The 12,230-nt window shown below is 50.4% G+C and overlaps 1 protein-coding gene and 1 long non-coding RNA gene across 2 annotated transcripts; one reads left to right on the top strand and one right to left on the bottom strand.

Moving 5' to 3' along the window:
- Window positions 1-2,348: 2,348 nt before the first annotated feature.
- Osr1 (odd-skipped related transcription factor 1) lies at window positions 2,349-9,311 on the top strand. The gene is made up of 3 exons (XM_021179422.2): window positions 2,349-2,615; window positions 6,949-7,647; window positions 8,330-9,311. Exons 2-3 carry the CDS (start codon window positions 6,983-6,985, stop codon window positions 8,463-8,465), a joined length of 801 nt encoding a protein of 266 aa, XP_021035081.1. The 5' UTR covers window positions 2,349-2,615; window positions 6,949-6,982; the 3' UTR covers window positions 8,466-9,311.
- On the bottom strand, window positions 4,506-7,809 carry LOC110307155 (uncharacterized). The gene is made up of 3 exons (XR_002379361.3): window positions 7,769-7,809; window positions 4,844-4,987; window positions 4,506-4,664 (listed from the first exon to the last, which is right to left on the bottom strand). It is a non-coding gene; the product is annotated as an uncharacterized LOC110307155 (long non-coding RNA).
- Window positions 9,312-12,230: the final 2,919 nt, after the last annotated feature.

Genomic DNA, 12,230 nt, shown 5'->3' on the forward strand with positions numbered 1-12,230 from the left:
GGTTGGCAGCTTCCGGGGCTACTGGGGCTTCTTTCCCCAAGTAACACCTAGAAGAAAACAGGACCTTGGATGGCCTCCAGGACATCTGGGAGCCATGCTTTGCAGTTGGGGGTCGCTCACCAAGGGACTCACAGTGGGAGGGAGCACTTCTAGAGGCTGACCCGAGAAGCAACCCCTTAGTAACCAGGGATCCAAGCCCACTGAGGTGACCTCAGTCTTCGGGTACACAGTCATGCACAGTCCTGTCCTGCTTTGTTAACCAACTCCCTGGAAAGATCTGAGAGCCAAAGCCTGAGCTCCCAACCTTGCTTCCTGTGCCTTCTGAGTCCTCTCATTTCCAGGGCTTGCTTGAAGGCCAGGTCAGTTTTTCCAGGTAAAAGCAGAATTAAAATACCTGCTTACACACACACACACACACACACACACACACACACACACACACCTGGTGGAGGAGATGGGAGATGGTAAGGCTCCTTTTTTGAGAAAACCAAAAAGAATGATGAAATAGAGGGCTGTGTTGCATGGACTCCTCGCGGGACAAGGGGATAGTGCATATATGTCTCAGGAGAGTCTGTACTTTTGATGTAGAGCTGTTGCTCTTCTCAAGTGTATATTAGCTAATAAGCAGAGGTTTTATTTTGTTTAACTCCTTTGGGAAATTTTGGCCCTTAGTATGGAAATTATCCAAGCTTTGCCTACTATGGGAACACATTAAGCCGAAGTGGAAGGAAGTCTGTGAAGTCCTGGGATGCCTGACTGGATTTTGTTGGTATGTTGTCCCCAGCTATTGGAATGGGGGTGATCTCAGCTCCCTCTGCTTCCAGGGTCAGCACTCTGGTAAGGATCCTGCTAGTCTGACAGCTGCTAAGATTCCAGGCACATAGGCACACTTATGTGGGTCTCTTACTTGAACAGTAACCAGTGGGGTGCTGGAGGTGGGAGTGGGGCTCCTGAGTAAACTATAGCCCTTTCTCTTGTTCCTTCCCTGCTGTAGCCAAAGTTAGCCAGAGTCTGGAAGCTATGTTCTGTTCTAAAAGTTTGCGAATACCAAGTCTGTTTCAATATGCAGGTGGGAGGAGGGATGTGGCCCATCCTCCATCATCACACCCTATATTAGGAATCAAACTCCTGCTACCTCAAGAGATCACATGGGATCAGTCTTGCACAGTAAAGGTGAGGAGTAGGTGACTCTTCCAAAAGGACTGTTTCAATGTGTGAGAGTGGTACCTAGTCCCCAGGAAGTGTGTGTGTGTGTGTGTGTGTGTGTGTGTGTGTGACACGAGCCACTCTGCAGTAGTAACTTTGGGGCAAAGTCAGGAAGTCAGAAAACCTCACCATCTTCCATGAAAAAGCCAGGTAAGGCATTCCAGAAAGGTGGTAGGGAGGAATGACAGCTGACTGGGGTCAGCAGTAGGTCAGTTCCAGGGTTCAATAGTAAAGAGGTGGTTGGGGCTTGGAGGTGTGTACATAAGAAGCAGACAGCAAGGATGTAGTTGTTCTAGGTCCCAACTCCCTTTACAAACTCCACCCAAACCAGCCCCGCAGGCCCAGGGGTCCCAGTGCCTCTAGCTGCTCTTTAAAACTCCCATCCACTCTAAAAGGAATACGTGACTGGAGCTTTAGAATGGAATTCCGGGGAGATCTGCGGTTCAAGTAACTAGCTCTTCTTCTCCTCATATGCTCTGGCATGGACGTTTCTGTGGAACTCCACACCCCAGAGTCTGTGGTCAGCCATAGGCACTCGGATGTTACGGCTCACGCAGTCAGTAATCTCTGTCCTTCCGCACCAGGAACCAGCCAGCTCTGCTAGAATCGCTGCCCAGGTCTCAAGCACTATTTGGTGTCAGAGCGCTGCTCCACACCAGGAGTCTGTCACTTCTAGGAGGAAATCTTAAGAAGAGCAGCGACTTTGTCAGATTACAAATTGAGTGTATGCCTAAAGTGCTGGTGTGGGGACACCCTAGGCTCCTCTCCGCTTTCATTGGTGCCACCATAGGTCCCAAAGCTCCACAACAGAACTCCGAAATGCTCGGTTCTAGTCCTCTCTTATCCGGTAGGATATGTTTCTTCTATTGCTTGATCTTATGTGTCTTAAAAAAATATATACAGAAAGTGTCCAGTGGGATTATCAGGGAGGGGACACCGGTCAGGAGAAGCAGAAGGCAGGCTAGCACAGCTGCCAAAGTCCGCTGCCCGGGTCAGCAAAACTTTGTTTCCCAATGCGCAGGCGCAGGCAGAGTTGGGGGGCAGGGGAGGGAGGGGAGAAATCGCACGGCAAAGGGAGGGGGGCTAGGGGGAGGTGGATTAAAATAAGTAGGCGGCTCGGTGCTAAGGGATGAGTGAGACGTAACTCGGCCTCTCCCCAGCAAGTTCTCACCGGCACTGGTTCAGATTCAGAAAGGGAGCCAGGAGCGAAGCTCACCAGACCCCGGCGGGTAGAACTCCGGGGCTGTGGAGCGCTCCCGCGTGTCCGACTCTTGGAGTCACCGCAGCTAGTGAAGCGTCAGAAGTCTAGTTCGCCAGGGGTGCCAATCGGCTCCAGAGTCTCTGGTCACTCAAGTCCAGCGCAGCGACCCTCACAGACGCGCTCTGCCCTGGGACCGCGGCGGAACAAGGTAACTGCAGCCCTGGGGCGCCTGGGCTCAGCAAGGCGAAAGCCGGCAAGATTCACTTCTGGTTCCTTGTTGTGGCTGGTGCCTCCTCTTTTCAGTGTCCTCAAAGGCCGTTCTTTTGGCCAAAGGAAGGCTGCAAGATCTCCGTGAAAGTGAGAGCAGTTGCAACATAGAGTTGATGGGGATGCTGGTTCAAAGACTTGTAACTCTGGGTCCTTGTTGGCCTCTGACCTCGGGAGGAAGGAAGGAGACAGAAGGGCCTGAGCCATTGAGTGCAGCCCTGTTTGGCTAGCTAGAATTCCAGTATTCTAGTAAGGTGCCCACAGATTTTATAAGGCACTCTGCAGGCTTCCCTTAAGAAACTAGAGCAACTTCAGCGAACACAAACTTTTTTTTTCTGCAGGGTGCCTTTTAATTCAGACTTATCCCTCCTTAGCTGAGGAAGAGGGGAGAAAGTGTGGATGGTCATAACCTAAGCTTTCAGCATCCTGCACAGGTGCATTGCCCCGACTCTGTTGGGCTTTAAAACGAATTCTTCTTTTGCAGAGTTGTACTTTAGACTCGAAGCCTTCAAACCCCAGGACCACAAGGCTGCTGCGAGTCTGACATCAGCCTCACAATTGGACTCTTTTGGGGATGGTCTTTATTAGAGGGTTTCAGTGTGTCCCCAGGCCTGCAAATCATAACCTTCGATTGTCTCTGGGGTAGGGAGAGCTATGCTGGGGTTGGGGGACACAAGCGAACATTGTTTTCTAACTAGAGAACCGGATGCCCCAGAAGCAGAATAACCAGGAGGCTGCAGATACCTCTAGCGTGGGGATTCTATTTTGCTCCTTTGGTAGTCCAGGTTTAAGGGGGAAAAGATGGGAAGTCAAAATGAGAGAGAAGAGGGCGGCTGCTTGCTGAAGGAATCTTGCCTTCCACCAGCAGTATCCTTGATTAAAAACAAAAAACAAACAAACAAAAATCTCCCGCGTCCTCCCTCAACAGCCCCTGCTGCACAAGCCGGGTGGGCTCCGGAGCAGAGGTTAGCAGCAAAGGTTTCTTTGTCGCAATAATTCGATGAATTTCATTCGGGATGGGACTTGCAAGTTGGCTCTTTGAAAGAGAACCACGTGTAAAGCTATTTTCCTAGTTTCACAGCCTCCCAGGGAAAGAGTGTGCTCGCTGGGAGGGAAGGGGAACCAAAGAGGACTGGTGGGTAGAAGGTCTATCACAGGCTCTCTCGAAAGTAATTGTGGTTTCATTAAGATTGGGAAGCCGGCTCCTGGGGACACAGCGGGCATCCCAGTATAGCAGAATGGCGAAGGAAAGAGGGTTCCTTCGATCTCGTTTGTTGGAAAAAAGGGCAGCTAACATATGTGGTGTTGGTCAGTCCTCTGGACCTGGATTGGGAAATCTGTCATCATTCGAATGGGGATTCTATGTCAAGGATGATATTTGGGTGGGGTGGGGATGCTGCTGAGCTCCTTCAGGCGCAAGCTCGTGGGGCTCGCTCTGTCCTCATTAATGCAAGCAGTTAACTCACTCACGCTCAATTAGCCCCGAATAAACCACTTTAATAGGCTGCACACTTCATTAATGCCCTCCATAGGGAGGGCGGCAGAGGCAGGACGGGCATTCTACTGCAAGAGGGACTCGAATGACTGTGCCGCGCATGGACCCCTGCTCTGAGGCAGGAATTGAGTTCACTGCAGCGAGTCAGGACATTTACTAGTGCTTACCAAGTCTCCAGGCCCGGAGTTCCACGTGGAGTAGATACTGGACCTTAGAAGAAGTAGTAGTCTCTACCAGATTAAATGGTGAAAAGGCTCAGGGTGGAGTGGGGGCGGGAGGTGGCACTGCAGCTGGAGAGGCCCCATGTTCCTCTCTTCTCCTCGGGCCGCAGTGGCTTATCTGCATTGTGTTTTCCTCTTAGTTGGTCGTCTGAAACCAGATTTTGCATGAGGTCCGTTTTTTAGTACTGATGTAAAGATCCACATTTCCAACGAAATTCGTCTGCGGGGAAGGTCGGTGGCATGACCCTTGGAATCCCACGCACGCCTAAGAAAGCTACAGAAAATAAACGGCTTGGTCCACTGAGAAAAAGAAATGGTGTGTTGGAGGAAATAAGATCAGGCAGGGAGGTTGCAAGTATCTCCCCTCCAGGGTCCCAAGGCCTCTCCATACTTTTTGGCTTGGGGGTGGGGGGAGGAGGCAAAGAAGAGTCAGGAGAAGTTTGTGGCTTATACCCAGCCTAGCAGTCCAGCCAGAGTCCTGCTGCCACCATCACTGGTTGACATCCCATAGGCCTAGTAGAAGAGCTGCTAGTGTGGCCTCACCATTGCCCAGGCTGGCTCTAATAGAGCTTAAAATGAGGATATAATTTCCAGTGCCTGGAAGAGAGAGAAACAGGGGTGGCAAATCAAAGGGCGTTCAACTAGCCTATGTCCTGCATAGCTTTGAAGTTGGAGGCCTTCTTTTCTCCCTCCCCATTCCAAAGAGGTTCCCACTTCCTCTTCAGCCCAAGCCCAACTGCACTTTGCTTTTCCTAGTCCCAGAAATCTGAGATGACCCTCATTTGTCTGGCCCAGGTTTTGTGAATTGAGTAGTAGAGAAGGCTGGTGTGTGATGGCTATCCTGCTAGCTAGGCAGGTTGGATCGCAACAGATTTTTGTGCTCCTTATCTGGGAGGCTAAATTAATTGCAGGCACATTTCAGCCAGCCTGCTCTTGTGTTTGTGCAACTAGTCACCCCTTTGGATCAGCAGTATCACCAGCCACCTTCTTACTGGCTGCTAAAGAGGTTTTTCTCAGTAGTGCCCCCAGTTTCTCCCCTCCAAACTTGCACTATGCATCTCTGGGCCAGCCAGACATCTTAGAGCCTCAGGTAGAGAAAAGAAACTGAGCCCATGCTCTCTGCCTTGCCTTTAGCGAGGAGGGTGTTTAGACCTGCTGGGGCTGAGCTGTGAAGACAGAGTCAGAAAAGTAGCTTGTACCAGGGAACACTCTAGACAGAGGAGAGATGTGAGGAAGAGAGGCAGTGGCTGAACGGAATCAGAAGCCAGATACGTCCCCTGGAAAAGGGGAAGGACTCTACAAAGATCCTGCTTTGACAATGACCCCAGCATTGCTAGTGAAGCCCAAGCTTAGAGGCTTCCTAGGGGTCCCTAGTGTTTTTTGGCTTTCCAACCTTTTCCCCTCTACCACTCTATAGACCCAAATTAGAAAAGTCTGGAGGGACAGAGCACCCCCCCTCCCCAATTTCCCATGCATCCTGAGGAACTTAACCAAAGTAGCCAGAAGATGCTGGTTCTGGTGGCCCTGGTTACTTGGGCATGGCAGCTCTTTGATCTTATTCAAGAACCCTGATCTTCTAGTTAGAGAGTAAACAGAGTGCAGCAGTGGAGGCCTGGTGTTGGTGCTACGCATTGACCTTGCCCAAAGTTCTCTTCCTACATAAGAAGACTAACAGCCGGCTCCTCTGCTATGAGCACATGAATTCCTGTCTATGGAATTGTGGTTGTGTGACAGAGCAAATGAAGTGAGCATAGGTGTCAGTACCTTTCTTGAAAGGAAACCCCCAAAAGCTAGGGACTCAGTCAGCAAGCAGCTACAAAGAGGACAAACTCCACAGGATTCACCAATCAGTCTTAAGGTACTTTGCAAACTTAGGTCCAAGTGAGAGTTTTAAAGATGATGACCTGATTCTTTTGGCTTCTGGAAACCAAACCAGTTACCCGATGAAATAGGAATTTCTGGTTTCATTGGCTTAGCATTCAGGAACTGGGCGGTATATATATTTGAAGCCTCCTGCATTTCGTACAGGGTTGTCCCATAAAAACACTGGCTTTTCTTTGTCTCTGGACCTTCTTGTTGAATTTCTGCTTCAGAACAAGATAATCCGAACGTGTAATTGTTCTTCCTCAGGTTCTGATATTGTTGTAGGACAGTGTAATTCTGTGTGGCTCCAGGTTTGTCTGAATGTGGATATCCGGTGTCTGCATGCATGCCATGTTTGCATCGTTCACAGCTGACAGCAGGCTTTTGTTTTAAGTTGGTTGTATCTGTCTTTAAGGACTTAGTTTCCTACTGATTGCTCTGTCAACATGTATGTCTTTGCCAGACACCATTTGGATGGAGTCTAACCATCATGGAGAGTTCTGGTCAGACAGCTTTCCTACATCTTATACTCTCTATGTTGAGAGGGCAGTAGGTTCATGGGTGGAGTCTTTGAGTCTTACCTCCTGCCTGTCCTAAGGGAGGGAGAGGGTAGAACTAGACTGGAATTCTGGAGGAAGGTGACCTACTCTGAACATCTCTTTGGTTCTGTCCCCACCCTCTTCCTGTCTTTGCAGATATTTGAAATCATTGCGGTTCCCAGCGACAGAAATGGGCAGCAAAACCTTGCCAGCACCGGTGCCCATTCACCCGTCCCTGCAGCTTACCAATTACTCTTTCCTTCAGGCAGTGAATGGCCTGCCCACAGTGCCTTCGGACCACCTGCCCAACCTGTATGGTTTCAGCGCTCTTCATGCGGTGCATCTGCACCAATGGACGCTGGGCTACCCAGCCATGCACTTGCCTCGATCCTCTTTTTCTAAAGTGCCAGGTGCGGTGTCCAGCCTGATGGACGCTCGCTTCCAGCTACCAGCCTTCCCCTGGTTTCCCCACGTCATTCACCCTAAGCCAGAGATCACCGCGGGAGGCAGCGGCGCAGCGCTTAAGACCAAGCCTCGCTTTGATTTCGCTAACCTGGCCTTGGCTGCCACACAAGAGGATCCCACCAAGCTTGGCCGAGGGGAGGGCCCTGGCTCCCCTGCTGGTGGGCTGGGCGCCCTCCTGGACGTGACCAAGCTATCCCCAGAAAAGAAGCCAACAAGAGGACGCCTGCCTTCCAAGACCAAGAAGGAATTCGTTTGCAAATTCTGTGGCCGCCACTTCACTAAGTCCTATAACCTACTTATCCACGAGCGGACGCACACTGATGAGCGACCTTACACCTGTGACATCTGCCACAAAGCTTTCCGGAGGCAAGACCACCTACGGGACCACAGGTGCGACACTACAGCACTGCGGGTGGCCCCAGAGAAATCTGTTTCTGCTGCTTTGGCTTGATGCTTCCCCCTCCCCTTTTAGGTTCCCAAGAGTCTCTAGTGGCTGTAAGCATTCCCATACCTCTGGGGAGTCTCTAAAACCATAAATGAACTCCCTTGCCCTGTCCCCCGCTTCAGGAACGGTTTTAAAACGCGGGTGAGCGAAATTCGGTGATGGCGTCTTCACAGGGTCGGGTCTCCTTGCCCCGTTCTCAGTCCCCCGGAAACTGTCCAATAACTGCCCAATAAACTGTTCCTGCAAAGAGTGAGAGATTTAGGAGTGGGCACTTGAAATAGGAACTCAGAAACGTTTTCGTTTTAGTTAATTTCATGCAGTTTTTGGTTTTTAAGAATTTCTTGGGCAGTGCAGATCTAGAAACTGTGTGAAGCCTGGTCTGTTGATGACCTCCAATGTTGACTCAGCCTTTAGGAGGAGGCGCTTGCTACTTCTCCCCAGGAAGGCTGGTGGTCTCTTTGCCCTCTCCTCCCTCCTCTCCCCACTCCCACCCACATCCTCTGCACTTTGCTCGATTGTGCTTGCTTTGCCTGTACCCACAAACACCTTAACAGCAAGGGGGGTGGTGAGATATCGGACAGCCATTCATAAACAACATTGCATTATGTTGTCTGTCTCTACCCTTAGATATATTCACTCCAAAGAGAAGCCTTTCAAGTGTCAAGAGTGTGGGAAAGGATTCTGCCAGTCCCGGACTCTCGCTGTCCACAAGACGCTACACTCACAAGTGAAGGAGCTCAAAACCTCCAAGATCAAATGCTAAATAAACAGAGACTGCGGGGCACCAGGAACCTGGGGCGTGCTGCCGCCTTCTCTACCAGAAGGACCCAAGCTGAAGGCTACTCTGCGGGCAGCGGGAGGGGCTTTCGGGATCTTCCTTCTACAGCAACAAAATCCCCTGGGTCCTTTGCGCTTGCGGCGCTCCTGAGCCTTGGCCCGGGCCGTGACTCCTACAGCCTGGGCGGCTCCCCTAGGACGCGGCTAAAACTCTTGGCCAAAAGGCGGTACTCAACTCACACGCCGGAAGGAAAACTGCATTAAAAAAAAAACAAAAACAACCAACCAACACACACACACACACACACACACACACACACACACACACACCCCGAAAACTCCGCTGAGCCGCAGCGGCGCCTCTCACAGAAGTATTACTTTTTCTATTGTTATTTTATACGTTTTCTTTATTCCCCCTCCCTCCCCTGACCATATAAGCTTGTAAAGTCTTGACTGCGGAGAGGGGGGAAGAAAAGATCTGCGCGCCCTGGCAATTTCCAGTCCCCCTTCCTTTCCCTATTCCTACACCAGGGACCTTGCGAAAATGTAATCCTTGTATCTGCTTCTGCCATCCGGCCCCAGGGGCCGCTGGCTCCGCGCGACTCCCGGGTGTTCCCGCTGACCTACAGCTTCGGGCGCGGAAACCAGGCTGAGAACCAGGCGCCCGGGGCTAAGGGGGCCGGGCCTCCGCTCCTCTGTTCCAACGCTGCGCGCGAGCCAGCAGCCGGCCAGGAGCCGGGCGTTGTATTGCGACTGGCACTTTATGCTGACCATCGGTAACGGACATTTATCACTGGAGTTCTTTTTTTTTAACTATCAAATAAACGGTTATTTTACAGGCACATTGGAATGGATATACCCTCTCGGGTCGCCAGAGAAAAGCTCTTTTATTGATAGAGGAACAGATTTCTCTGTTCAATTTCCACCTGTTAGCTTCTCTCACCTGGTCCTGTTAGGGTGACAGGGATGAGGTGGCAAAGGGAGCTCTGTGCCCCTTGGTGTTGGTAGGTCTCTGTACTTAATTCCTTACTTTCCAGTATCAGAAGTCCAGTCTCCTAACTCCCCAAATCTGGAAAGCTGTGATTTGCAAAGGACAGAGTCTGCTGCTATTACACTAAGTTGTGAGAAATCCCAGCCTCTCTGGGTTCAGGCGTCCTGTAAGGCCCTTGAGGGAACAGAGTACCTCTCCCAGGCTCCACCCCACCCCCCACACTAGCAGCTTTCCCAGACCAGCCTGTTTCTTTCCTTCCTTCCTTCTTTCTTTTCTTTTCTTTTCTTTTCTTTTCTTTTCTTTTCTTTTCTTTTCTTTTCTTTTCTTTTCTTTTCTTTTCTTTTCTCTTTTCTTTTCTTTTCTTTTCCTTTCCTTTCCTTTCTTTCCTTTCCTTTCTTTTCTTTTCTTTTTTCTCTTTCTTCTTTCTGTTGTTGTTGGGTTTTGTTTGTTTCTTTGCTTTTGTTTTGGAGTGTGATCTGCCTTCACAGGGCCTCTAAGCCATATACACTGTCCTCTGTCCCTGCCCCTCAGCAGACATTCACAATATGCAATCAGTCTTCGCAAAGTTCCCCAATCTACATCCATCTAGTCTGTTTTCTTTGGGAACCCCTTACCCCCAATTCTTCTCTTGGAGCTTGTTCTCCAGCTGAATCGCAGCTCCAAACCACTAAGATTCTTCACAATTTGAAAACCTCTAGAGGGATGGAAGTGGATGCCTTGGGGTCTACCCTCCCCTCACCCCCTCAGGCTTAGAAAGAGAAATAGTTCACCTCTGGCAAACTGAACCTACCCTTGGGCTTATAGTTTTCCCACAATTAGAGATCTGGCTGTCCTGGCTCTTCTGTTCGGGGGCGGGGCTGGGCTCCCCCAGCTCCAGCGCTTAGACAGCAAGACTGCGCAGATGGTGGCGCCCTTGGCTTTTTTCAAATTAAGCTTAGCTTTTCTGGCTTCAGCGCCTGACACTACATATAGGTGGGGACCACTGGATTGCGCTTCCCTGCATCAATGACCCAAAATCCAGCTTCAAGCAGTGTCTTGTGGACTGAGAAACCAAGTTCAGGGTGCAGTAGTTAAAACGCTCTCTTCTTTCAGGGCCTGTCTTGCCTCATCTCTTCCTGGAAATGATACCAAGCCTGGTGGAGATGAGCCCCAGGAACACAATTTAAAGGGGACCTAGGTCTGGCCCAGGGCAGATGGGCTCCATTTACAAAGTTAGAGACCATGTTGTCCCCTGCTGGATAAACCTGTATGTGCTACTCAAGACTGGGGAACTTGTAAGGTGTGTTTCCACAGCCTTAAGAAACGTTGCCACAGAGGCTGTCCACCTGTCCATTATTCATCAGCTTATAAGGTGTCTCCCACTCAAAAACTTCTTGACTGGTTTCAGTACCCACAAGCTAATGGATAGTGTGCCAGGTCAAGGGTCCTGGTCTGTGGGATCTCCCCTTGACTGGCAAGTACCCAATGCCTTCCACCAGGGTCTACAAATACAAGGTCCCAAAGCGAATGAAGCCCTTCTCTGAGAGCCTTAGGGCCTCTGGGCTCCTGGAAGGCTTCTTGAATTAAGGTTTGGAACCCAGGGTCGACCAGGTTGCAGTCATAGGAGGTTCCTTTATATGGAACAGTTAAGAGGATAGTCTTATTTAGAGGATGATAATGAGCTAATGAGCAGTATACACTTGGGGGTGGGGGAGAGAGAGAGAGAGAGAGAGAGAGAGAGAGAGAGAGAGAGAGAGAGAGAGAGAGCCATTTTCACTTCTTTCTGGGAGTCTGTCCTCCCAGAGGCTGACTACCACAGCTGTCCCCTTACTCTTTGTTGCAGGACACTAGGACACTCAGAACCTCTGCAGTTAGCCAGGCCCTCGGGACATCATTAATGCTGTGGAATGTTCCAGAGGTTTGCTTGGGATGTTTTCCTTTTTGGCACACTTCACTTCTGGCATGGTGAATCCCAAGCCCCACCCCGGGTCCAGAGGCCTTGATCCTTTCAATATCAAACATCCATCCTCAGAAGAATGGACTCCCTGGGGCAGATGCTTTTTGACATGGCCTAAGGGAATGGGGCACCAGTCTAGACAATAATATCCAGACTACTGAGGGTACCACGTGTTGCTTTCATGGGGTGAAACCAGAGCCCAAGCTTTAGTAGCATTTGCTCCAAAAAAAAAAAAATGACAAGACTATGCAGCAGCAGAGATTGCAGGTGATCCCTCAACTGTCTACAAGCCAGGAGCTATGTGATGGGGGTCAGTTTCCCCTCTGGCGCGCGCGCACACACACACACACACACACACACACACACACAATTAGAGATGCAAAGACAGATTTTTGTCCTCTTCAACTTTTCCCCTACACTTCTATAAAACCCCAGCTCCCTCCCCTCTCCCCACCAAAGTAAGCTTTTCTAGGTTCCTGTGCGCTCTAGCTCTCTCTCTCTCTCTCTCTCTCTCTCTCTCTCTCTCTCTCTCTCCCTCTCCCTCCTTGTCCCCTTTCCCCTCTCCCTCTCCCCCTCCCCACTCTGTGTGTGTGTGTGTGTGTGTGTGTGTGTGTGTGTGTGTGTGTGTGCATGTTGTGTGCCTGTAGAGGTGGGGGTTCTGGGACCAGTCTGAGAGCTGGAAGAATTGAAGGTCTCCTGTGGGAGATAGAGGACCTACTTGGCCTCCGGTGATCACTTCAGTGGGTTGAAACCTTGGGGGCATTTGGCGCGGCTGCTTAGAGTTCCTAACTGGGAAGAGATCAGAAGCATACTGGGAGACAGAA

This window comes from Mus caroli, unplaced genomic scaffold, assembly GCF_978045245.1.
Source record: "Mus caroli unplaced genomic scaffold, Mus_caroli_1 scaffold_14, whole genome shotgun sequence".
Lineage (NCBI taxonomy): Eukaryota > Metazoa > Chordata > Mammalia > Rodentia > Muridae > Mus > Mus caroli.

Excerpts from the sequence above, each read along its gene's own strand:
- Osr1 (XM_021179422.2), top strand. The coding sequence starts at position 6,983 with ATGGGCAGCAAAACCTTGCCAGCACCGGTGCCCATTCACCCGTCCCTG. Across the intron at positions 7,648-8,329 it reads GACCACCTACGGGACCACAG|ATATATTCACTCCAAAGAGA; the intron begins GTGCGACACTAC and ends CTCTACCCTTAG.